Source organism: Anticarsia gemmatalis, chromosome 9, assembly GCF_050436995.1.
Source record: "Anticarsia gemmatalis isolate Benzon Research Colony breed Stoneville strain chromosome 9, ilAntGemm2 primary, whole genome shotgun sequence".
Classification (NCBI taxonomy): domain Eukaryota; kingdom Metazoa; phylum Arthropoda; class Insecta; order Lepidoptera; family Erebidae; genus Anticarsia; species Anticarsia gemmatalis.
In genome coordinates this window covers 834,119-860,173 of record NC_134753.1, presented here as the reverse complement: position 1 = coordinate 860,173, position 26,055 = coordinate 834,119, and the positions used below count along the sequence as shown (strand labels likewise).

Here is a 26,055-nt window from a genome sequence, read left to right as displayed (position 1 = left end):
TTTGCGGAAATTATAGTTACCTAAGTCACAAGTCTGAATCATAATTCCTAATTTTAAATCAATACTATCGTGTCAATAGGTATATTATATTTTCCTATATTAAGTCCTGAGAATATAGAAAATGGCTACACAATGCATAGCCATAGCCATCTTCAGACGGTGTGAAGCGATTTATCTTTAATTTTCCTCATGCAATTGATTTAGTCTTCATTCGAGCTCCGTCGGTGTCGGCAGAATGGCTCTATGATCGCTCTCAAACTTGTATCATCTTAATACCAATATAAAAAATAAAGTTGTTGTTTATTTTTTCAACATTTTGAGTGCATAAGTGTACTGTTTTTAAACAACAATGGTTTTGCAACAACCTATTAACGCTTTTGCGTTGGGTAAGTAACTTTTTACATTATTTGCATAAAGTACCGTTGTTGTGTTTATCATTTATCGATGATATAAGTATATATTTACATCTTTTTTGCGTTGTGATAATGAATGAGGTTTAGTAACGAAAGTATTATGGAAATTAAGAGTGATATTATATCATATATGATTGTGAAATACTTTTGCGTGTGTGTATGAGATACTTTTAAGGCCATTTTTTCTTGTTTGGTTCACTCACTCATTCATCGTTCGCGTAATTGCTGTTTGTGTGTCTTGTATTACACGGTGTGCTGTAATAATTGCATAATTATTACATAGATTTAATCAACAATACATAAGATACTTACTCTTATGTACATACTTGTGAATACTTTATTATTTTGACTTTCTGTGTTCTGTGTTCTTCAGTAGCGTTTCAACCTTGACACAAGTCTTACACATCAGATTTATACTCTAATTTGAGAATAAATAATTAAAGATAACCTCCATACATAACAATAATATTCGCGCGACTTCCTCGGCTCAAAAAAAATCTCTTAAGTTCAATAATGTTTTTTTATCAGCCTATGTAGTAATCCGGGTTATAAACCATGTGTCCAAAATTTCATAAAATCTACTCTGTAGTTTTGGCGTTATTTAGTAACATTAATTATATTAGTAATTAAGATATTAATGCGAAAGTTTGCTTGTGGCGACATCTGTGACGCGGTCGGTTGTGTATCCCAAGTCGGGCCAAAAAGTATTTTCTAAGTTAATTTTTCAGGATATCTCAAAATTTTCTGGGGTTATTAAGTTCAGGTCGTATTCCTCGTAGCGCACCTAAAGGGGCCTGCCTGGTCTCTCACAGGTTTTGTCGGTTTAGCTGTCCCACTGAGCTATGAGAGTAAAGGAATAGAGAGTGTACCTGTGTATTAAGCACACACTTGGACACTATAAACAAAGTCCTACGCAGTTGGCTGGTTTCGATGAAACTGGCCGCCGTAGCCGGATACTGGCTAAGGCATTAAAATTAATACAAGGGAAAGCATTAAGGATCCTAGAGGGACGGCACAAGGAAATGTCACAGAGAATATTAAAATAGCTAGAAAAAGTACAATTTAGTAGAATAAATACAAAAAGTATACATAGAAAACGGCACGCGTCATTAACAAGAAATATGTAAATGAAACCTCTTCGATGACTCAAAATTATAAGTTGATATTTTTATTATGGTAGGTGGTCTAGAGCAGACATGTTATGGATATGATATTTCGGATACGGAGTGGATACGCATTTAGAATGATTACTATATCGGATACGGATATGAAATTATTTCGGATTATCCGTTTGTTTCGGATAATTTCGGTAACGGATATCAGATTTATACCTAAGTAACAAGCTGACCCGCGCATCTTCACTTGCGTCACAAAAGAGAGCCATATTTTTCCCCCGTTTTTGAACCATTTTTTACTGGTACTCTGCTCCTATTTGCTGTAGCGTGATGATATTTAGTCTATAGCCTTCCTCAATGAATAGGCTATCCAACAGTACCTAAGTAATTATTATTCAATTCGCACCAGTAGTTCCTGAGATCGCGTTCAAACAAACGATCTCATCAGCTTTGTAATATTAGTATGGATAAGAAAAGTAAAATATAAATTGCAAATAAAATGGTTCCGCCGCCCGCCGCCCGCCCGATCGAACAAGTTGTCATACCGTGTTTCAATTAGGCTCCACCCCTATCCGATATTATCCTAAAGTTTTATTTCGGATTCGGTTACGGTTATATTTTTGTATCGGATATCCAAAAGTTTCGGTTACGGTTACGGAGCTTCCTAACATCACTGGTCTAAAGCCTGAGTAAAGCACGAGCCGAGCACGTGCCGATCGTAACTTTGTGTGTGTGAACTGAGTCATAAGCCTTAAATTAACGCGTTTTTAAAACTTATTTAACTGCCTTCGTAGCGCAGTGGTTTAGGTCGCCACGCCGCTACCGTTGCTGGTGGTCGTGGATTCTATTCCCACAGGGGACAATTATTTGTGCGATCCACAAATAATTGTTTCGGGTCTGGTTGTACTTTGTGTCCTTTGTTTGTATGTTTGGAAAAGTCCCCGCGACACAAGAGCAATTCTTAGAGCGGTATAGTTGTCTTACTTAAAAATACTTTGTGCTTTATGTCGGAATTCTATCTACTTATGTGCTTTTAGTGTCATCTCTTAGGGTAGGTATAGTTAATCATACTTCATATGACACGCGCGCCACGCCCACATGTCCCTTTCTCTTGTGTTAGTTTTTCTGTGATAAAAGGTTACAAATATTTAGGCTTACAAGGTTTTATAATGTTCTCTTTTCCCCTAAGACCAAGTCATATTTTATTAATGGGCCGAGCGTAATTTGACCAGACCACTACTACAATTCGACGAAAACGAAACTTCGTACAAAAATTAGGTTTTTACCATGATTCATTAAATTGTAGGCTTCGTTTGAATGCAATTTTAACCTACAATACTGATCGAAAGTGAGAAGCTAAAAGTCTATTTTGGTTGGTTGCTTGTAAAATCATTACATTTTTTCGTAGAAATGAAAGTTTCGAGCTTCAAGGATAATCCCCGGCTTTTCAAGTGGTCATAAACTATTAAATTTGATAAATTTACCTTCCGAACAACCTAATACTCAGACACATTATAGTTATTGAACATAGTTATAACAACATTGGAATTGTAAAGAAACTTCGAATTATCGAAACAAGGCCTAGACTGTCTCAAGCTAGACTATTGCTTTACAGCACCTATGGAGGTACCCACACTGCAAACAAGACACTTAGGAAAGCCGGACTTAACTATGCGACACAAGTCGTTCTTATGCCAGTCTAACTTTATTGCTCATCATGACGTAGTGTAAAGTCGCTTCCCGTCTCTGTTCGTATGTCTGTATGTATGTATGCTTAGATCTTTAAAACTACGCAACGAATTTTGATGCGGGTTTTTTTAAGTATAGGGTGATTCGAGACGAAGGTTTGTATGTATAAACACATGCTCAATATATTAGAGAACCACTGATAATTTCAAGATTTCTAATGCGAAGTCGTAAATAAACACATTTTTTGGGTTTATATTGCAAACTCTACGAGATAGATCTAAACCAATCATCCCTCGGCGGGATAGAATAAGTGGTTGAGAGTTAAGTTTTACTTTTCCTAAGTTTTATGCGAGCGAAGCCGAGCGGGTCCAGTGGTTACATAAAACAGAACATAGTGTTGCCTCGCGTCTGTACCCCCGACCGCGTGGGAGACGAATGATTATATCAGTGGACTGTCATTGCTATATATATTTTACATTATCACTTATTTATATAAGGTTATCGCTTATACATATATAATAAATACATACTACTGAAATATTTTTAAATAATTGTTATCTTTTAGTACAATTATAATCATCCATTTGTATACAATATTATATACAAGCGACCGCACGCGAATTCATTCGCGTTAATTTTAGTAATTTTTCAATTTTTACAACATTTTTTTATTGTTGCCCCACTCCTGTTTATCATATGGTGATGTTATATAATTTAAACAGACAGTTACACACTTTTCTATTGTTGATCTTTCATATAAAAGTATTTCCCTCTTTTTACCCTTTTGGAAGGAATTTCTAAAAATCCCATTTGAGTGCTCCTCTACACTTCTTAAGAAACCTTCATACCAAGTTTCAACTTTCTATGCTCAGTAGTTCCGGCTATGCAGTCTGTCTGTCAGTAACGAAAGAGCTTTATATATATTGATTGAGAGACGATTGACGCACTGGTTTTTCTGCTCCCAACAATATTATTTCATAAAACAATCGTTATCAATGTCGTATTTCAACATTATATCTGTAACAGTGAACTCAATAACACGTTAAACATATTATTAGTTAAAATAATAAATAAACTAAACTTTTGCAGTTAATTTTCGGTTCAAAATGAGCTTCGGTTAAGCATGTAGTTAAACACAGTTTTCAGTACAACGTGTTACAATTTGAAAACTGTGTTGTAAATATTTTGTGACGTTGATATAAGAAACCATTTTTACATGACCAGTATTAGACAATAGTAAAATAATATTGCCTTTTAATGGTGAGAGTGATAGAATTTGTAGTCGATAATGGTGCATAGATGTGCACTGCCATACCCCTTGGAGCCTAAAGTGTTATGGCAGAAGCAAAACTTGCTACGTAGAGGTAAGCTTCGATTATCATTTTCTAAAGCATATCCATAACTGGTTTCCGCAAGCAATTTCTTCGGCATGAAAACATTTTCAGTTATTAAAAGTATCCCATGCGTTAGTCTAGGTTATAAGCCATCTGTGTGTCAACTGTCAAGTTTCATTATAATCCGCCTTGTAGTTTTTTCGTGAAAGAGTAACAAACATACATACAACCATCTTCACAAACTTTCGCATTTATAATATTATAGCATTCATGGCCATATAATAGACTTCCGTAATAAATAGACTATTCAAATCAAAATATTTTAACAATGTGAATCAGTAATTTCTGTTTCAGCGCTTTCAAACAAATTCTTGAGCTTTATACATAATCAGCAACACGTTTCTCTGCTACTATCGACAAATGTGTGAAAATCTGATCAGCGCCTCTAGCGGGCGTCGTAGGAACACACATATGTCAAACTTTAATAAGGAAATAAATCATTGCTGCGGCACGTTGTATAGCTACAAATATTAGGAGGGTAGTAGCAACGAAAAATGTTGCAAATACGGCTAAAATTATGACGCATTCTCTCTTATGTGACGCAAGCGAAGTTGTGCGGGTCAGCTAGTACGTAATATAACTAGTTATTAGCAAAAAGTTGCCATACCTCCAATGAAAGGTGAATTTTGACGTCATAACTGCGTCATTGCTTCTAATTTTGACCAATTTGAATAAATTATTGCAACCACATACACATATAGTATTTCTATTTTCTGGGGGCACGGAAGTGCCCCCGCAAGTCGAGCAAAAAAAAGCGGCACGGCCGTAACATCCTTTTCTCGAAGCAATTCGGGCTATTTTTGACACCCCTATAATTTCGTTGTGGATAAAACAAGAAGCCTGGATTTTTAGCAACTAATCAGTCATTGTATAAACACGGTATATTTAAAATTTCAGTCAATTTGAACCAGTAGTTTAAGAATGACAACTTGTTAAAATTTTGAATTTTGTCACTCACTGATTCACTGACTCACTGACTCACCGATCATCAAAAGTCTAAGGTACTTCTAGCAGACTTAGAAGCTTAAAATTTAGAATACAAATAGGGTTTAGTGTCTTAATCATGGGAAAAATTTAATATTTTCTAATTTCGGTCCAGTTTTCTAAATACACCAACTGCAACAATAACTTTGTAATCCCATATAAATGTATAAGATTACAAGGTTACATTTGCAGTTAATGAATTATCATTACTGTAGAAAATTAAATAAAAATAAATAGGTGTAAATAGGTACCTACTATATGAGGCATAACGGGAGGGGGTATAGGGTGGGTAAGGGTGTTTAGCCCATGAAACTGAACAACATTCCCATAAGAAAATATGTTGAATTATGAAAAAAATACGTCTTTCCGTACAAATTGGACTTATGTTCGCTCTACAAAAAGAAGTGAGATGCCATCAAAAACATTCTGTAAAAACCTCAAGTCTCGCCGTAAAAAGTTGTGAGATCTATATAATACCAAGTCGATTAGTCTATTTAGTCTCTACTTAAAGGACCTTCTGTCTTAAGTTATTACGTATGTTATTATTATGCCAATTTTAAAAAAATACCTTTAAAACAAATAGATCGACTTGGTCATCGCAAGAAAACACAAATTCGCCATTATTAACATTTCAGGAGCATTAACTTCTTGTCGTGCTGTGTAGTGTGATACATACTAATAATCAAATCATGCGATGGCCAGGTCGGTCTATTTGTTTTAAAGGTATTTTTTTTTAAATTGGCATAATAATAACATACGTAATAACTTAAGACAGAAGGTCCTTTAAGTAGAGACTAAATAGACTAATCGACTTGGTATTATATAGATCTCACAACTTTTTACGGCGAGACTTGAGGTTTTTACAGAATGTTTTTGATGGCATTATTTTATTCATTAGGGATAAACAAGCACAGCAGCTTACTGAGGTTGGTCTATGGATGAGTGACCATATCAAACATACCTAGATCTTCCGTGTTTCGGAAGGCACGTTAAATTGTGCATCCTGGCTGTCAATTTCGAATATCTTTGACAGACGGTACCAGTAGTTAGAAGCTTGAAAGGCTGACAACCAGTCTTACCGAGGGGTATCGTGTTATAACACAGGTAACTGGGTTGTGGAGATTCAATAACTTGCGTGGGAGGTGCATGCTTAATGCCCTCGGCTGTTACCTATCTATAACCTTCACATAAGTATTGTCTTTAAATTAATTTAAACCAAATATTCTCGATTCGTTTTCTTTCTTAATAAAACAAACGGTTTTGATGATTATTTACTTGTTTTTTTTAATTTAAATGTGGTGCTTTGCTTGTGGTCCAACTTGCGTTTGGATACGGTTTTGGCAAGTTGATTTATTAACAAATATTTTTGAATATGTACATTTAAATACCTATGTTCAGGAGCAAGCTCAAATAATAATTAAAACTATACATTAAATCAATACATTATTACATTAAATAATAATTTTACATGTACACACGAAAAAAGTTGATTTAAAGATATATGCAAACATACATGCATATGTAATTTTGTATTCATTATAATGATGTGGTTATGCTGATTCATAGCGCTACTTAAGTGATATTTATTTTGGTTTTGAGTCAGTTTTTTGTAATAATTATGATGTATGTGATAATTAAATTCAACTAGATACTTATAGTAAAATTAAATTTGTATGACAGACAGGTTATTTTCTGATTGAAACCGTTTTGAACCAAAATGTATGTAGGTATATGTATTTCCTATATGGTATAACCAATAGTGTATTAGACTACTGATAACGAGGTCCCGGGTTCAAATACCGGGTCACACAAAGTGCTATTGGGTTTTCACAAGTCCGTAGTTAGGTGAACTGACCGATACGTAGCAATAGACTAAACATCTACTACGTAAAACTCTGTACAAGAAGAAGTAATGTCGATTTATGATTAATTTTATTTTTTTCTCAATTTCACGCGAGTGGAGCCACGCGGGCCTGCTTCTACATACATACATACATACATAGATACATACATACACAATAGCCGGCTTTACACACACACTCTATCGCACGTTCTTAGAAGCGTTCAGGATTAGGCGCGGGAAAGCAGCGCGGTTTTCGCTCGCGATTTTCTTCGCAGGCTTGACAGATGAGCGCAGCGCGTGGTCTTTCCTTTCCCCTAACAAGCGCGCTCTTTCACGAGCGATTGTTGTTTCATGCGCGATAGAGCATGTGTAAAGGGGGCTAATATCACGCCTTATTCCCATAGAACCTTACTTTAAGAACCCCACTTGGTAGGTACACATCGGCGATGTCTTGAAAAAAGGTCTGGTGCGTAGTACTCATAACCGGCGGTCCTGTATGACAAGATGTATGGTTGGAATGAGACAAGGGAAGTTTGTAAGGATCGTACCAAGTGAGGCTATTACTGTTTTCATGAAACCCGTGAAGGATGTAGATTATGTGTCATACAAGGATGTGATGAAACTATGAAACATTTTTCATATAAATACAGCGGAAGTGAAAAATACACAATAGGTACATGAAACTGATGATTAAATCTTATGTACCCAACGTAGTATACTTGACTGCCTCTGTGGCGCAATGGTGTAGGTGTCGACGCCGCTATCATTGCGTCGGTCGTGGGTTCGATTCCCACACGGAGCAATACTTGTGCGATCCACAAACAATTGTTTCTGGTCTGGTTGTACTTTGTGTCCGTTGTTTGTATGTTTGTAAAAGTCCCCGCGACACAAGAGCAATTATAATGCGGGAGTTGTCTTTAAAAAAGAAAAGTAAGTTTAAAATCGTTAATATCCGGGCCAATAGAATGAAAGTAATTTGGGTAGATGTCTGTGACTGCTCAGTAAAGTGGTAGGTAATGAGAGGTGGGCGTGACAGAATATTTGCAACTATTTCACGGAAACACTACATGACGAATGTTGATGGAATGTGATAAATTAAAAACCTGATTTTATACATCGGATGATTGTCACGTGTTTAATTAATAATACATAATATTTTTTCCTTAACATGACTGTTGCGTGATTTCTTATATATTATACAGTAATTAGAATATTAGACAATATCAACGCACACCCAATACGGTCATCCATCTACAGATCAACCCCCGCCAACGTAGCTTAATCTGAGGAATTGATTGATGCTATACTTACTTAGCAAGTCAAATTATGTAGGTACTTACTGTAAAATACGTAAATTTTAATATTACGTAAATTCCCATAAGATAACAAAGTTCAATAGTCTAATTCAAATGTACCAAAATATCACTCGCGGGTAAGACTGAAAAAACCTGTTTCATTAAAGCAAAAAGTAGATAGCCTTTACCCTTTAAAATAGTGTAATATTTACCCAAATCGGTCTGGTAATTCCAGAGATTAGCGCAACACAAACAATATCGTCATCTTTACATTGTAGGTATAATTTTGAAAGATAAGCCGTTAACAACAGCCGTGCGGATCGATCTCTAAGGTTTAGCCATGCTTGCCGAGGTAGTTTTTGTAGATGGGTGACCATCTTATACATATCCGAGTTACTCCGTGTCATTCTCAAAGATCTTAGACGGTCGTTAGCAGTAGTCATCTTGAAAGTCTGACAACCAGTCTTACCCGAGGGTCGTGTTATAACCCAGGAAACTAGGCTATGGAGGTCAGATAGGCAGTCGCTCCTTGTAAAATACTGATATTTAGCTGCATCCGGTGAGATTGGAAGCCGACTCCAACATAGTTTGGAAGAAAGGCTAGGCTGATTATATGACGAGACTTGAAACATTCTCACAATACACACATTATACCTTCTTTGCGTTGTGCAGTCGGGTAAGAAAATAAAGACGATGCAATACCTATTAAGCTTACTTAAAAAAATGCATTATGAAGTTGACGTTGACTCATGGCCTAACCTTCCTTCATTTCGGGAGGACCTTGTCCAACAATTGCGGGTTTGGGACTTTGCATACCTTCAAGAACTGTTCTAAAGAACTCTCAGGCATGCAAGGTTGCTTCACGATGTTTTCCTTCACAGTTGGAACAAGTGATAATTTATTACTAACACGTTACACGCTTAACTTTGAAAAGTCATTAGTGTTGCCTCGTCCGAACCTGCAACCACTTACGAGGGAGGTACCAACAAAAACCAAAATTTGTGAAGTCCACAAAAAATTGTTTCGGGACTTATTGTACTTTGTGTCCGTTGTTTGTATGTTTATAAAAGTCGCGCAAGCGCAATTCTTAGTTGTCTTTTATAAAAAAAAGGATTCCCTCTCTTCCCTTTGATGTTTTCAGTATCTGCTGCCTAATATTGTTGTGATATTTAATTTGAACTTTGACCTATATTATCATTTGCAACATATTTTCATTATATTATAATTGTTTTCTACGTAATTCTGTTGAACATTGTATTTTTTCCTTCTGTGCTGTATTTTTTTCACAATGTTAAGAAATGAGCTTATTCATAGATAACGACGTGACATCATTTTGTATGATACACAGTACAATTGTAAATAAACAAGTAGACTGGTCTGACTTCGTTCGAATATAGCACAATTTTATCCCTTTGATTATATTTCCGTAGGATTTTTGATCCCATGGATCCCATAAAACCTTGTCCGGACAGTTACAGACATATCTATTCAGATAGAGAATTGTCTAATTCAGTTTGGGGATTGGGGAAGCCTTTGCCCAGCAGTGGGACAGTACGGGCTAACAAAGACACTTATAGAGAATGAAAGGCACACGGTTGTCCAAACGATACAGGAATGTATTCTGAACTGCTGCTAACACGTTAGAACGATTTAATTAAAATTAGGATTCACTTTTATGGAGATAAGATTCTTTATAGTCCTAAAATTGAGTTTATTTCGCACTGGAAGGGGCGAACTTAATTAGCAAGTTTTACATAATATTTACTCTATGTTTTGTAGTAATTATTGCACATCATTCGAAAGAATATACACTGAAGAAGTTTCTAGGAAATTAAAAAAATCTAGTGTGTAGTTATACCTATCGTTTAAGTGCAATTTCGTTTGTACCAGGACTGGTTTTGATCGAGTATTATCCTTTCCTCTTCGTAGAACACGAGTGAGTGCCGATGAATCACCATTTGACCTTTACTCAAATCTATCTAGATTCAATTGCAGCGGTCATATTTTATGTTAGTGTCGTGTGCGCCCAAAATATTCCTTTGTGATTCACACTGATTTTAATTGGTATTAGGTATAATATGTTTTCAAGATTTTTTCTTTGCATAAGTATGTTTATCAGTTATTTGGTTACCATAGTTCAAACTTTGCTTAGTTTTGAATTACATGACCATGTGAACGGTCTATTAGTATTTATATTTCTAATATCTAAATGTTAAAGTTGTGTTCCTGTGTGTGTGTGTGTGTGTGTGTGTGCGAGTGTATGTTTGTTACTCTTTCACACAAAAACTTCTATATACTGCTATACATAAAACCAACCCTGAAACCTGTTGTGTTTATTTTATATTGCATAGCTTTTCTTAATACAGGGAACGGACAGCGCTCGAGCGGCGAGCAGTCAAATGATCTACTAAGCCTGGACGCAATATGTAAGTGAACAGGCTTCATTATTTTTATATCATAAGCACCAAATGCTCTGAGGCCGACCACAATGCAATTAGCATGATCATTTAATCGCCTTTTAGGACCAATTGGCGACTACCGACAATCGGCTAGCTTCCGATAAAAATTGTATGACAATCGATTCAGCGCCTCTAGCGGGCATGGTAGGAACTATTTTGGCAGTACATTTTAGGTGTCAAACTCTCGATACTCGATGGTTCCAATTATAGAGAATCGTTCTTCAGTTTATATTAAACTCTCCGTTATGTCTGACAGTTATGTAAAAGACTTGTTTTATATTTATGTATATTTTCAGATGAAAGTCGGTCAGATTCCCCAAGCTGCCAGCCTGGGCAGCGGCACTGCAGGCCCAGCGTGTTTATCACTGAGCAACCGGCACGGAAAGCTCGCAAGTTAGTAACATTATACTTAGAAAACACGATAAAATAACTAGTTTGACGATTAACGTTTTTATACTCTCGCGACTTGTAACGAATGAATGATGTAATGTACTGGCCGATTTCGGCTACGGGGGCAAGTTTCATTGAAAACAGCCAACTGTGCAGGACTTTGTTTATAGTGGCCAAGTGTGTACACAATACACAGAAACACTCTTTTATCTTTTACTCTCATAGTCGGGACGGCTAAACCGACCAGAAAGAGGTCATTCATAGAACTGAATGCCAAAAGCTTCTTAAAAATAATTATTAATTGGAGGTATGCAAGTCCAAAACCCTTACTCAATTCAGAAGGCAGCCCTTGCCCACCGGTAGGACAGCAATGAATTATTTTTATGCCTACTTAAATAGAATTATACTTTCCATAGGGGTAGGCAGAGACCAGATAAGTGCTACTTGGTGCAAAATTCCTTTGCTTCAATTATTTATTTATTATTTGTAGTTTCCGCTACAAGAGTGAGGGAAGGGCGCCAGGTCTGATCCCAGGAGTGCACAGCACCACGGATCAGAAGACGTACCCAGCCATCAAGATAGTCGGTTACTCAGGACCCGTCACCATCGTCGTGTCTTGCGTTACCAAGGATCTACCTTACAGGTGACAAGAAGTTATATTCAACAGCTCTTTTCTGTCCTTTATTAATAAACTAGCTTTTGATTATTTATAATGAATTTAAATTATAAGTTACCTTATATAAAAATGTATGACATTCAGTGAGACCTCAGTAAACATATAAAACCGTACTCTATGTCTATGTTAGTGCTCTATGTGTATAGACAAATGTCAAATGTTTGTGTAATGTTTTATTTATTGATTTAATGTAAGTACTTTATAAGCATTATTATTAAAAAATATTAGCGTTCTGCACTGCTCCTACGCATAAACTGTACCTAAGTGTGCTAAATTTTATACTTTTGCGTCCGCGCGCATGTTTTCAGGCCACACCCTCACAACGTCGTGATTGGTCATGAGAAGAGGAAGGCAGGTGCGTGCATCCTCGAGACCCAAGTGTCTGCGGAGTCCAATGAGATCCAGTTCAAGAACCTCGGCATCCTCTGCGCCACGAAGGACCACCGAGTCGAAGAGCTGATGAAAAGACAGAAGAATAAGATAGACCCCTTCCGCAGTAAGTTTTAACAAGCCGAGATGTCCATTAAACTATATCAAGAACATCCTAATAATTATTTCTATCTATCTATCTAATCAGCCCGTTTCCACCCACTGTTGAGTACAGGCCTCCCCCTCAGTACGCCATTTAGTACGGTCTTGCGCCAGTCTCATCTATCGCAGCCCTACACGTTTAATGATGGCGACCGACCATCTAGTTGGTGGCCTTCCTTGAGTCCTACAGATGCAGATATGGATAAAGGCGGCTTTAATACCAAAGACGTTTTTTGCCAGTCTAGAGCATGTGTTAATTTTTGTTATTCTTTCACGCAAATACTACTGAACCAATTACGATGAAATTTGGTATGTAGTAAGCAGAAGACCCAGAATAACACATAGGCTACTGTTTATTCCATAGTTCTCACGGGAACGAGAACGGAAGGGTTTCCACGCGGACGAAGTCGCGGGCGGTCTCTAATTATTCATATAATAGTAAATAATTAAAATGATGTTCTCGTATTTTACAGCTGGTTTCGCGCATATTGACGATGGCTCCAAGATCTGTCTCAACGCAGTCCGGCTGTGTTTCCAAGTGTTCATCCCGGACGACCAGGAGGGCGGCAAGGGGGAGGAGAGGCCTAAATGCCGTCGCCCCCTCAAACCTGTGGTCTCCGAGCCCGTGTTTGACAAGAAGGTCAAGAGCGATCTCATCATTCTCGATTGTAGTGAATGCTCTGGCCCACCTAAAGGAGGAACCAAAGTTATTCTCGTTTGTGAAAAGGTAAGACATATCTACTCATTTGTCCATTCATTTGATATACTTATTACAATCAGACACTGTTTAAACATTTATTTTGTTGAATATCGACTCCCGCACTAAGATTTGTTTATGTGTCGTAGCGACATGTACAAACATACAACCATCGGACACAAAGTACAACCAGACCCGAATTATTTGTGGATCGTACAAATAATTTTTCCGTGTGGGGACCCACAACCTCCCGACACAATGGTAGCGGCGTAGCGACCTTAACCGCACTACGGAGGCTATAATTAGCTAATTTGTGTTACTTTGATTTAATGTGAATGTGTGTATTTACAGGTGACGAAAGATGACAAGGTACTGTTCTGCTGGGAGGGTAACAGTGAGTTCCCCTACTCGGAGGTGCCGGTGACCCAGCCCATGGTGTACAAGAATATGGCTGTCGCGTTCTTGACTCCACCCTTCAAGATGACCAAAATCACTGAACCTGTTATTGTGAGTTTATTAGAAACGAACTGACAAACGCATTTTTTTAAACCATGTTTAGAATTCTTTAGTAATTCAATTTGTTTCTATATATTTTAACCCTGTCCTACTGCTGGGCAAGTGTCTCCTCCCAAAGGAGGGTTTAAGCCTTGAGTCTACCACGCTGTCCACGTGCGGGTTGGGGACTTTACATGTATTAAACAAATTTTGGCCATGCTAGGTTACATCACGATGTTTTCCTCCACCGGTAGAGCAAATGATAATCATTTCTATTACACATATATTATAACTTCAGAAAGTCATTGGTGTGCTGCCCCAGGATTGTAATTCGAACCTGCGACCACTTGCGTGGGAGGCGCCAATTTAAACCACTCGGCTTTCACTTGCTATCATCATCACAAAATTAACATCTGTGACCTGCATGGTCTGTTAAATACTGTGCCTGACCCCTTTCTCGTCTGAGAGTTACCTTTGCCCAGCAGTGGGACAGCATTGGGTTAACAAATGATTAATTTTGTCATTACAGGTCCAGATTGTGTTGGAGAGTGCTACGGACAGTTCTAGGAGCAACCCGATCGAGTTTAAATATGTTCCTGACTACATAGGTAAAGTATACTGTAATACCTAAATTAATTGGCAGACTTGTAGTTGAGGCACACATAGCCAGTTGTGCTCGCCGGTCGGTAAACGATCTGTGGGTTAAGCGACCCTTGGCGCGGTCATTCCATAGACGGGTGACCGCAAAGTGGTATTTGAACTGGGTTAAACGCTTAAGTCGGTACACGATACACGCTTAAAGTCGGTCGCGGTTGTTGTCTAATAAGATAACAGTCGTTATCGCCACGTCAAAGGCCTTCGGGCGGCTTGAACAACTTTGACACTAGGTTGACCACTATAGTACGGCCGCTGAGTAATTACCGATTTGACAGATTATTCTTTAAATGTATCGATATAACCTTGCACAAGCGACACATTTGCCGAATGATTTAGAATACCTCTTTAATATAAAACTTTATGTCAAAATATCAGAATTAAGTAATTTTCCAATAAACACTGTTTCAAAACTTAAAATAGTTTGTAAATAATATGAAAACATTTATTTTTCGTTCTTTGGCACGCTTGTACAAAGTAACATCGTGCGGATTCGTGCGTCTAGTTTTCATAGTGATGTGCTTAATAGTATTCGGTCCGAATTCATTGGAATAGGTATGATTTTTATTTCAAGGAATATTGAAGGAATATAGGAATAAGGAATATGGATATTTATTTTATTTCATCAAGGATACTCCACCTAATGAAGAACTTGTGTCTTTAACTATTATTGGTTTTGATTTTATTTAATTAAACTATAGACTAGAATATTTAAAATCAACTGTTCCAAAATGATATTAGGGTTACCTGTTCAGTCACTTCACTAGTATTGTCAATTTGTCATATGTCAAATCGGTAATTACTCAGCGGCCCTACTATAACCATACGACAAGAAGGAGATACCTACTACCTAAAGCTAATTTTGGTAGAATTTTCAGTAATGATTATTATGATTATTGTTTAAATATTGTGTTAATTTTCCTGTTCTAATCTATAATTATTCTTTAATTCAACTGTCTGTGATACAGGATTAAATCCTAATACAGGTTCCCCAACTTTATGTGTTTAAAATTAAATTATATGACGTAAATAAAAAAAAAGTTAAGCGTCGTATTCCCATTCATTTTTAAATGTATAAAGGCAGTATAAAGGCAGTTTCTTGTATTCCCAATTATTATTGTATGCTTATAATGTAAATGTGTTTTTCAGATTTACGATACAAAACGAAGGAAGTGTCCACTTTGCTGCAATTGTACGATAATACAAGTAAATATTTCATTATTATTAAATACTCTTGCTGGTTTATTAAGTTATCAATTATCGTATCAACCACATTGTATAACTTTTGGCGATTGAAAAGAGTGGCCGTGAGTTTCTTGCTAGCTCTTCTCATAAGGCTCTACCCCCTTTTCCGAGCTAGTGGTGGATTCAGTCATGGTAGCGACTATCATAAGTGTCAATATTTGACCTAAATGAATAATGATTGATTATTTGATTTTGATTTTGATTAAGGATGTCGCCAAACACCTTGCCCACCAGTGGGACATAAATGGGTTATAAAGTAAATAGTCTCCTCGCCGAGTCTTTTTTCATCGTGGGGCTTTCACCAATAGATAGGAAGATTCGTTATTAGTAAGGACATATAAAGTATTTTTAAACCCAGGCGAGACCGGGGCGAGCCACTAGTAATTTATATATTATGTTTGAATACTTTGGATAAAATGAAATACAAAAATGATAATATTATTTTTGTTACTATTACAGACGTGCCTCAGCCTGGACCGAGCCATGCAACTGAGAATCAAATGAAACCTCAAGGTAATGATATAATGCAATTAATTATTCACGTATTCATTATAATGAAATTAAATAAAAAATATAAATATAATTGGACCACGACCCCCCGGCGCAATGGTAGCGGCGTGGCGACCTAAACCAATGCGCCACGGAGGCAGTCGAAGAAGGTATTAAAAATAAAAAAATCTAATAATGAATAATAATATTTTTCAGAAAAACCGCAGTCGTATATGCTGCTTGATGAAGAACAGGTAATTGTTATTATATACTAATACTTAGTTACCTCCCACGCAAGTGGCCGCCGGTTCGAACCCGAGTCAACACACAAATGCCATTTCGAAGTTATGTAGTGTGTATTACAAATACGAGTAATTCGGTAGTTGACAGTAAAAAAATATTTTAAGATTCTTAATTTTTATGGCAATATTAAATTTCTTTAGGTAAAACATCGACAACATTGATCAAATAAATCATGATTATTTCATATTTTTGAGAAATAAAATTCAAAATGGTGCCTATAGTTTTTTTTATTCAAACGAGTGGCCAGGAGTTTCTTACCAGCTCTTCTCATTGGCCCTACCTTCCGAACTGGCGGTAAATTCACTCTCTGTATCATTGACTATCATAAGTGTCAGCATTTGTCCTATTTTGATTTCGATTTATATATTCCAGTGGCCAGATAGCAACCAGGCGGTTGCCTCTGAACCAAATGACAGTCAGAACCCGTTCGAGTGGAACCTGCCGTGGCCTCATCACGCCAATACGAATCCCTTTCTACAAACATTCACCCGGCAGGACATATTGTCTCCTGATTTCAACATGTCACGTGACCTGACTCTGTCGCCGGAGACCCAGCTCTTGACTGACTTTGATTCCATGCAAGGAATGTCTCCTGAACGTATCTGTCAGCCATCGCAAAATGAGGTGAGATTATTTTACACCCATGAGACCAGTGATACGGTATTAGATAGTACCTCCCACGCAGGTGGTCGACGGTTCGAACCCGACGCAACGTACCATTAGCCGGGTCCTGACCGAGCGAGCGGCCTTGCGAGGCAATATACAATCTTTTCTTTCAGATCGAAATGAGCGGGACCGAGATATTGCCCCCCGAGGCTGCTCGCTCAGTCAGGACCCGGCTAATGACTTTTCTAGTTTGTCTTATTTAGTTTGTTTCTCGTATTAGAAATAATTATAACTTGTTACAACGGTGAAGAAACATCATGATGTAATTTGTATGCCTGAGAGTTCTTTAGAACAGTTCTTGAAGTTGTGCCAAGTCCCCGACCCGCACTTGGCCAACGTAGTTGATTTAAGGACTTCTCCCTCATATCGAGAGAAGACTCTGGTTCTTGAGACAGCAATGGGTTAAATTTATTTATTTTATTTAAATGTGTTTACAGGATGACAGTCAGATGGACGTAGAAAGCGATTCACTCACTAGTATTCTGATAACATGCATCAATGAGAACGACATGCCTGACTCCGGCGAGATGCGCAATACGCTTAGTGTCAGCGAGAGCTTGCGTGCTGCCGAACAAACCCCCGTGTTATGAACACTACACGATACCCCGCCTGTGACCGTAGGTGTATGAAGTACCTACACCCATGATTCGCGATTAACAATGTTAGACTCATTAACTGTTATTAATTGTTCCATCATCACCATCATCTACTAATATTAGAAAGCTGAAGAGTTTGTTTGTTTGTTTGAACGCGTTAATCTTTAGAACTACGGGTCCGATTTAAAAAAATATTTTAGTGTTAGATAGCCTATTTATTGAGGAAGGCTGTAGGTTGTATATCATCAGGCTACGACCAATAAGAGCAGAGTACCATTATAAAATGTTACAATAATGGGGAAAATTTAGACCCATTCTCTCTTAATTGATGCAAGCGAAGTTGCGCAGACCTTTCCATAGGGGTACCAGAGAATGCTGTATAGTCCTTACAAACTTACTTTGCTTTATTCACATCCATACATCTTGTCGTAGTGTATTTTAGTATATCTTTCCTAATTTATTTATGTTATGTTAAACTGCCTCTGTGGTGCGGTCTCTGGTATATCCGACAGCTAATCATGACGTCTCAGGTCCGATACCTTTTTGGGACAAACTGCTATTTGTTATTTTTATCCGTTATATAGAATATGCTCAATAATAGTTCGAAGTGCGTGCCCAGTAGAAAAATAAGCTCACCCTCTATTGTTTAGGCCATATGTTATTTTCTGTGTAGCGAAATATGGGCGAATTTGTTAGATGTACATATTATTATATACACCTTCGGGTATAATAGTAAATATTATGAAAATAATTTATAAATATTATTAAGTTGTATAAACTTGTAATATACAGTCAATTATGTTACGTCATTGCAGCTAAAATGACATAATTCGTCGTGCTCTTGTCACCGCCGGCGTGCCAGCTGTTCTTGAACCTAATGGGCTGGCACGTGACGATGGCAAGAGACCTGATGGTATGTCGTTGCTTCCTTGGAAGATTGGTCGGTCTTTTAGTGTGGGACGCAACTTGCGTCGATACCCTTGCGCCATCACATCTTCCTAGCACGTCGATTTGTTCCGGCGCTGCTGCTGCAGCTGTAGAGACCCTCAAACGGCGCAAATATGATACTCTTATAGGTGATTGCATTTTTAAGCCGTTTGGAGTTGAGACGATGGGGTCGTGGGGTCCGAGTGCTCAAAATATATTTCGGAAAAACTCACGTCCACTTTTCAGCGCGACACGTGACCAAAGGGCTGCCATGGTCTTTTCTAAGGATAGCTGCCAGTCTTCTGGCTACGTTACCCGACGGCAGTGCGGAAATATCTTATGATGCTTTATTTTAATTATATTTTAGTATTTTTATACTGTATATAGTTAGATTTTAAATGGTTTTTTAGGTTATAAATGTGTGTATAAAATAATAGGTAGGAATCAAAAGATTTTTATAATACGTTATGTGATTATTTATTAGGTAGGTAATAATAATTATACTATATTAAGCTACTAGGTATAAGTTCTGTGTGTCAACTTTAAATAATGTTTCATAAAATCTTTGTTTTATTTAATTCATAGCCATAGCCATAGCCATTCATAGCCCATAGTCGAAATTCAACCGAAATAAATTGAAATAATAATAAGTATTATGTATTTAACATAAATTATTAAAATATAATGTTCAAACATTTGATACACACAAACAGAGTAATAATTACTCTTGTCTGTGTGTGTCAAATGTATGGTCGTGTGTGTATTGTTTTATTTATTGATTTAAATGAACTTAATAAGTATTATCATTAAAAAATATTAACCTTCTGCTCTTCTGCTGGGAATAAATTATAACTGAGACTCTTGCCCAGCAGTGGGACAGTACAGTACCAAATGGGTCAAGAAAATCAGTTCTCTGAATAATTATGTATAATACGTGGAAAACGTTGTTGGTTTCACATATAAGAAGTACCTATTTGTATTACTTCATAACAATGTAAGTGTGTAACTGTTTGTTTTTCTCTAAATAAATAAATAAAATATAATAATTAGATACCCAATAACCAACATCGGCAGGAGTTTCAGTAAGGGTTCAGTCTCGGAATAACTAACACAAGAGGAAAGGACATGTGGGCGTGGCGCGCGTGCCATATGAAGTATGATTACCTATACCTACCCTGGTACCAACCTAAGAGATGACACTTAAAGCACAAAGATAGAATTCCGACAAAGCACAAAGTATAACTGCAAAATACGACTCTGATGCCATTGGAATATAGCTGGTCATTTTAATGTGTAGTAGTCGTTTATTAATGAGAATTTCCCTGGGTTAAAAAGTAGCCTATGTCCTTTCTCGGGGATCAAAATATCTCCATACCAAGTTTCATACAAATCGGTTCAGTAGTTTACTAGTTTAGTTTTGACCAAGGCTATCCGCTGATCATTATTCGTTCCTCTCTTCTACTTCTCTTCTGAATTTCTTATCGTATATCCTTTCTGAGATGACGGGCTTGAGGGGTAGGCAGCATCGTCCCGTCTCGTCCGGCAGGAACACTTGGAAGCACAACCGGACTACATGCATGCTGATGCTTGACAGGTCTTCAATGTGATCGAACCCGGCTGTAACACAACGTTCCACAGATAAACTAATGAAGAGGCAAGAACTGAACCATTGACGTTGTGGTTCAACTAGTCTTAGCTACATTTTGACGTCATTTAGTCTGTTTTTAGTTTAACTATAGAGTTAACAATCTGTTGTTCCCTTTAAAATGTACATCTAAAGCATTATAACACGCGAGAATCTGTGACGCGGCTTCACTGTTTATTGTCAATAACAGGACTATTACGTGCCTTCCGAAGCATGAGGAGACTCACCTCAAGCCACAAAGCCGACAGCTAACTATGGAATATCCTCGCTAAAGTTTGCATCATTAAGACCTCAGTCGTAAATTGAAATAATATTAGGTCGGGGAAAAAGACTTTTCGCATTATAGTTTGTATGAACTTGTAATAAAATCTCTGTCTTCGAGAATCACAAATGAGTACACGGTTCATTAGCTTTCAGTGAGCTCGTGAGGTACCCAAATATCGAGCTTTTTTGTATAAAGAAAAGGCCTTGTAAACCTTTTTTCTTTATATATTATCTTTATTATAGTATTATAATGCGAAAAAATATATATAGGACTTACCCGCTACAGGATCAATATTTACTTCTTGTCTGCGGCGCAATACTTTGGTTCTATCTTCTTTCTTAGTGCAGACAATGCCGAGCTTCTCGAAGCGAATCTCGTTGCAGAGTTCGATACTAGTGGTAAAGATGCTCACTCCTAATTCTTTATTACTAGCTTCATTCGTAGGAAAGTCTTGAATGACCACGTGATGCGGGTGTTGCCTGACAATAAAATCATCATGAGATGTAAAGCCAGCTCGTTTGCGTTAGTTATATATTAATCATTCTCTCGTATGGTTAGGGGTTAAAGTTGTTCAAGATGCTCGAAAACCGGGATTGACTTTTTACGTGCTCTCCGAAGCACTAATCTATATTATAAAGCTGAAGAGTTTGTTTGTTTCAACGCGTTAATCTCAGGAACTTCAGGTCCGATTTGAAAAAATCTTTCAGTTGTAGATAGCCCGTTTATCGAGGGAGGCTATATCATCACGCTACCAATAGGAGCAGAGTACCAGTAAAAAATGTTACAAAAACGGGGAAAATTATGACCCATTCTCTCTTATGAGACGCAAGCGAAGTTACGCGGGGCAGCTAGTACGCTATGAGTTCAACTACCACTACGGCCACCTATTTATGACTGCGCCAAGTGTTGCTTAACCTACAGATCGTTTACCGACCGGCTAGCACAGCTGCCCATGACCGTGTCAAAGTAATAAAGATTTGCAGTAAAGTTAAGTGGCTATCGTTCACAACAGCTATACTCCATTTAGCAAAAAAATGCTACATTAGCTGCACATTTGGCGCAGTGGAAATGGAATCCACGCTCTGGCTGTGGCGTGGTGACAATCCTAACTACTGCGCCGGGGAGGCCATCTAAAAACACGTTTGGAGCGTGGATCTACTAGTTAATAAGAGAGTCATATTCACCAGTAAGGTTCGTTTTCAGTGACGCATGACACGACGAGTTTGATCGGCCCCCTGTAGCCGGTGATCTGGATGGCAGGGTACGTCTTCCTCTCCGGAGTACTGTTCGCTCCCGGGATGTTACCCACGCGACCCTCCGCTTGGTAACGGAAACTGTAAATAAAATATAATAACACTTTATCGTACGGTTAGTGGTCAAGCTAGTGTCAGAGTTGTTGAAGCAGCCCGAAGGTCTTTGAGGTGGCTTAACGACTGTTATCTTATTTGACAACAACCGGGACTGAATTGTTACGTACCCTCCGAAGCACGGAGACGCCCAATTCAAATACACTATGCTAGGTTTGCTTAACCCACAGTTTACCGACCGGTTAGCGCAGCTGGCTACGGGCGCTTCATTACTTTTATTGAGGGCTTGCATAGTCCCCAATCCGCACTTGGCCAGCGTGGTGGCCTCAAGGACTAAGCTAACCTGACCCCTCGCTTGTTAGGGAAACGACCCTAACCCTGCAGTGGGACAGCAATGGGTTAAAAAAAGCTGAAACTTAAGAGTGATGATGTATCATGAACTGACCTGCGCTCCCTGCGCGCCGGCTGTTCCGAGATGATCACGTATGGCCGAATACTAGGTGATGGCCCCACCTCGTTCAATGCCGCACCTGCCAAATAAACACCAAACATAATGTTTTGTTTCTTTATGAAATACTTTAACAATAAATACATAACTAATTACTAAACTTACATTGATTAACATTAGATTTTATCCCTTCTGGATATGAATCAATAAGCTAAACAACTCGAAATTCGGCAAAAACAGTAAGCGCGATTCTTTACAGTCGTTACTATCGAGTATCGGGAGTTTGACATTTAGAATGCACTGCAAAAATAGTTCCTCCGGCATCCGCAAGAGGCCGAATCACATTTAATTACAAAATTTCTTGATTTTTAGCCGAGATATTTTTAGTAGAGAATCGCACTAGAGCTGTTGTTATTATGTATGTCTAAAAAGTTTTGAGTGTCTTACTCTTAATTATTAAGTATCAAACATGCTTTAACATACATAAGTAGGTACATAATATCACGCCTTTTTGTGGGTAGACAGAGACTAACGAAGTCAATTGGTACGATCCTTACAAACTTCCCTTGCTTCATTCACATCCATACAACTTGTCATACAGGACCGCCGGTTACGAGTACTACGAACCTGACCATTGGCAAGACATCGCTGATATAATCTGTGTATGTCTTTCTAGTTCAAAATTATTTTTATAGGCATATAATAATACAAACTAATTATCTTTTATTCCCGGGATGTTTACATTTGTTTATCTCCCACTCGTGACCGCTAACTACGGAGTTTAAACGTCGTATCTCTACTTTTGGGAGAATACCACAGTTAGGGTTGCAAACTTTAACTTTGCATAATGGAGTATATCTGATTTTTAAGTCCTGGCCGATTTTGACTACGGCGACCAGTTCCATAGAAACCAGCGGGACCGTGCGGGACTTTGTTTAAAGTAGCCAAGTGTGTGCACAATAGTGTAGATTCACTCTCTATTCGTTTACTCTCATAGTCTGGTGGGAGAAGCCAGGCACAGGACCGACGGCTTTACGTGCTCTTCGAGATACGGAGATCTACGACCTCAACTCTGGGCAATTTCTGGGCGATTCGAACCCGAGACCTCTTAAGCGGCAGTCACATACACTACCGATTGCGTCATAGAAGAAGTAAATAATATGAATAAGAGTACAAAACTGTGTTTTAGAGTACAGTTGGCAACCCTACTACAGTGGTAATTTCCCAGAAATAGAGATAAAGTGATCTTCCCAAAATATATCTGTATTTATCTTACAAACTTACTTTTGTATATTTATTTGTCATCTCCTTGGATATAAGTAGTATAGCTTTTTCTCACAAACTTTCGCATTTATAATATTAGTAGGATAGTAGGTTACTAATATTATAAATGCGAAAGTTTGTGAGAATGTATGTATGGATATTTGTTACTCTTTCACGCAAATACTACTGAACCAATTACGATGAAATTTGGTAAATAGGTAGCTGATGACACAGAATAACACATAGGCTTTTTATCCGGGACTCCCCGAGGGACTGGGATTTACACGGGAAGGGTTTCCACGCGGACAAAGTCGCGGGCGGCCTTTAGACATTTATGATGGAAAATTATCATTACGTGACGTCTTATCATGTACGTATGTATGTCTTTTACGCAAAAGCTACAGATCAGATTTACAGGAAAAATGGCACATAGGCAGTTTGTAGACTGCGTGAGTTTGCCATTAGGGATGTTTCCAAGGTAACAGAACAAAAATAATAATTAGTCCGCCAGTCAGGTAATCAAAAATTTTTGACACTTTATTTTCATTAAAAACCAGTAAAGTGACTTACTTAAAAAGCATTAAAGTTATGGAGTGGGGGCGAATTACGTCACGGTGTTGTACATTTTGTACTCTAACGTGACGTCATGCGACTTTTCAACTCAATGTATCGCGGTAATAATTTGATTATGCACAAAAATGACAAATACGTGTGTAATTATTATTTTTCACAATCTATTAGATGGACTAAAAAACAAAATTATCATCCCTATTATAAATAATGGCAGAAGGTGAACGACACTATGATATGATTGAAGAAAAATCTTTTCCTGTGTCTTTAAAGATGTAATTAATTAAAACAATGGACAGTGTCAAAAAAAATGGTAGTTAGTTTTTTTTCAAAATATAACTTATTAAAAAAGAGACTTACCTTCAGGTTGCTCCATATTTCTTCTATTTAATTATTTTTTAAATAGTTGCTCTAATAACTATGAGATGAGTAATAGGTTTATCAAAATGATGTAGTGAATCACTGTGTTATCAGCAAGTGCTCTTCAAGGCGGATGGACACAGAATGACCATAGCCACTGATTAGCCAGCTTTTTATTCAAATACATTAGGTACGGACTTATCGTATTTTATTGTTTCCATACAAAAATAGATTGGATCGACTTTTGACCACTGAAACAAATTTTTGATTTTTGGCCTAAATATAACATTTCTAACTTCTGCCTAAAAATACCATAGAACCCTTATACACTTTCATCACCTTCCTAACCCCTTAGATCATGAAGCACGGAGACGCTCAGTTCAAATACCACTATACGGTCACCCATCTGTGGAATGACCGCGCCAAGGTTTGCTTAACCTACATATCGTTTACCAATCGGTGAGCGCAACTAGCTATGGGCTATATGGCTATCAGTAAAATATCCTTAATTATACACGAATAATACAGTAATGCTACACGATATAAATAAGGTTACAGGTCGCGACCTTTTTTTGTCTATCAATCATTTCTTTAAGTAAAATTAAATTGTTGACCCTTATTATGATCTCCTCTTAATGATGGCGGCACGGTAACAAGTACATCCTGTTTTTGTTATTCGTAAAATTTCGCGATACGAAATATTTTTGAGATTAATATTTTTATCTATGTTTTAACCCTATAGTCTTATAATTTATTATTCTAACTTCCCAGGACATGTTATTATTTAACAATATTGTTTAAATCCCAACTCGCAGTTGGCTAGCGTGGTGAACTCGAGGCTTAATCCTTCGCTAATTGCGGAAGAAGACCCTTGTCTAGCATGTGGAACATCAATGGATTAAATACATAATTTATTGATCACTCTTTGAATGCAGTTATTTTAAAAAAAGTGTGTGCGTTCGCGCAGCGGAATGTTGTTGAATTTAAAGATATTAATTATGCAGATATTTAGTGTATGACGTCGTATAATTGTGTATGGTAAAAAAAAAATTGTGTACGCAGCCATTGTGGAGAAATTCACCAAAAACTGATTCCGCTGGGCGAACGTTGTCCTGGCGGAACTTATTTTAATCCATAGACTTTAGAAGAAAAGAGGTGTGTCCAAAAATTAGTGTGTATTTGTGTGTAATTGTGTATGTATGAATAAAATGAGTGCATGCATAAACTTCGGAGAAATTCAAGTTTCCGCTACGCGAACGTTTGGCCATTAGCTAGTTTTCATATAAAGCGCTTACATAGAGAGCTGTAGATTTTTACATACGTTGTTTTGAATTTG

The 26,055-nt window shown here is 37.5% G+C and overlaps 2 protein-coding genes across 3 annotated transcripts; one reads left to right on the top strand and one right to left on the bottom strand.

The window, feature by feature from the left end:
* The first annotated feature begins 215 nt into the window (after nucleotides 1-215).
* Nucleotides 216-19,427, top strand: LOC142975548 (embryonic polarity protein dorsal-like). 2 transcript variants are annotated; one of them, XM_076118472.1, is made up of 13 exons: nucleotides 216-386; nucleotides 11,100-11,159; nucleotides 11,489-11,585; nucleotides 12,073-12,225; nucleotides 12,567-12,754; nucleotides 13,263-13,516; nucleotides 13,838-13,993; nucleotides 14,511-14,589; nucleotides 15,785-15,841; nucleotides 16,340-16,393; nucleotides 16,586-16,623; nucleotides 17,045-17,296; nucleotides 17,776-19,427. In XM_076118472.1, exons 1-13 carry the CDS (start codon nucleotides 350-352, stop codon nucleotides 17,926-17,928), a joined length of 1,578 nt encoding a protein of 525 aa, XP_075974587.1. In that variant the 5' UTR covers nucleotides 216-349; the 3' UTR covers nucleotides 17,929-19,427. The 2 variants fall into 2 exon arrangements, with proteins under 2 accessions (XP_075974587.1, XP_075974586.1); XM_076118471.1 differs by lacking the exon at nucleotides 216-386 and adding an exon at nucleotides 4,249-4,581.
* Nucleotides 19,428-19,567: 140 nt separating this feature from the next.
* LOC142975549 (embryonic polarity protein dorsal-like) lies at nucleotides 19,568-24,852 on the bottom strand. Its single transcript, XM_076118473.1, has 5 exons — nucleotides 24,720-24,852; nucleotides 22,524-22,608; nucleotides 21,956-22,105; nucleotides 21,048-21,250; nucleotides 19,568-20,478 (listed from the first exon to the last, which is right to left on the bottom strand). The coding sequence occupies exons 1-5, from the start codon at nucleotides 24,733-24,735 to the stop codon at nucleotides 20,303-20,305; spliced, it is 630 nt and encodes a 209-aa protein (XP_075974588.1). The 5' UTR covers nucleotides 24,736-24,852; the 3' UTR covers nucleotides 19,568-20,302.
* Between the last annotated feature and the right edge of the window lie 1,203 nt (nucleotides 24,853-26,055).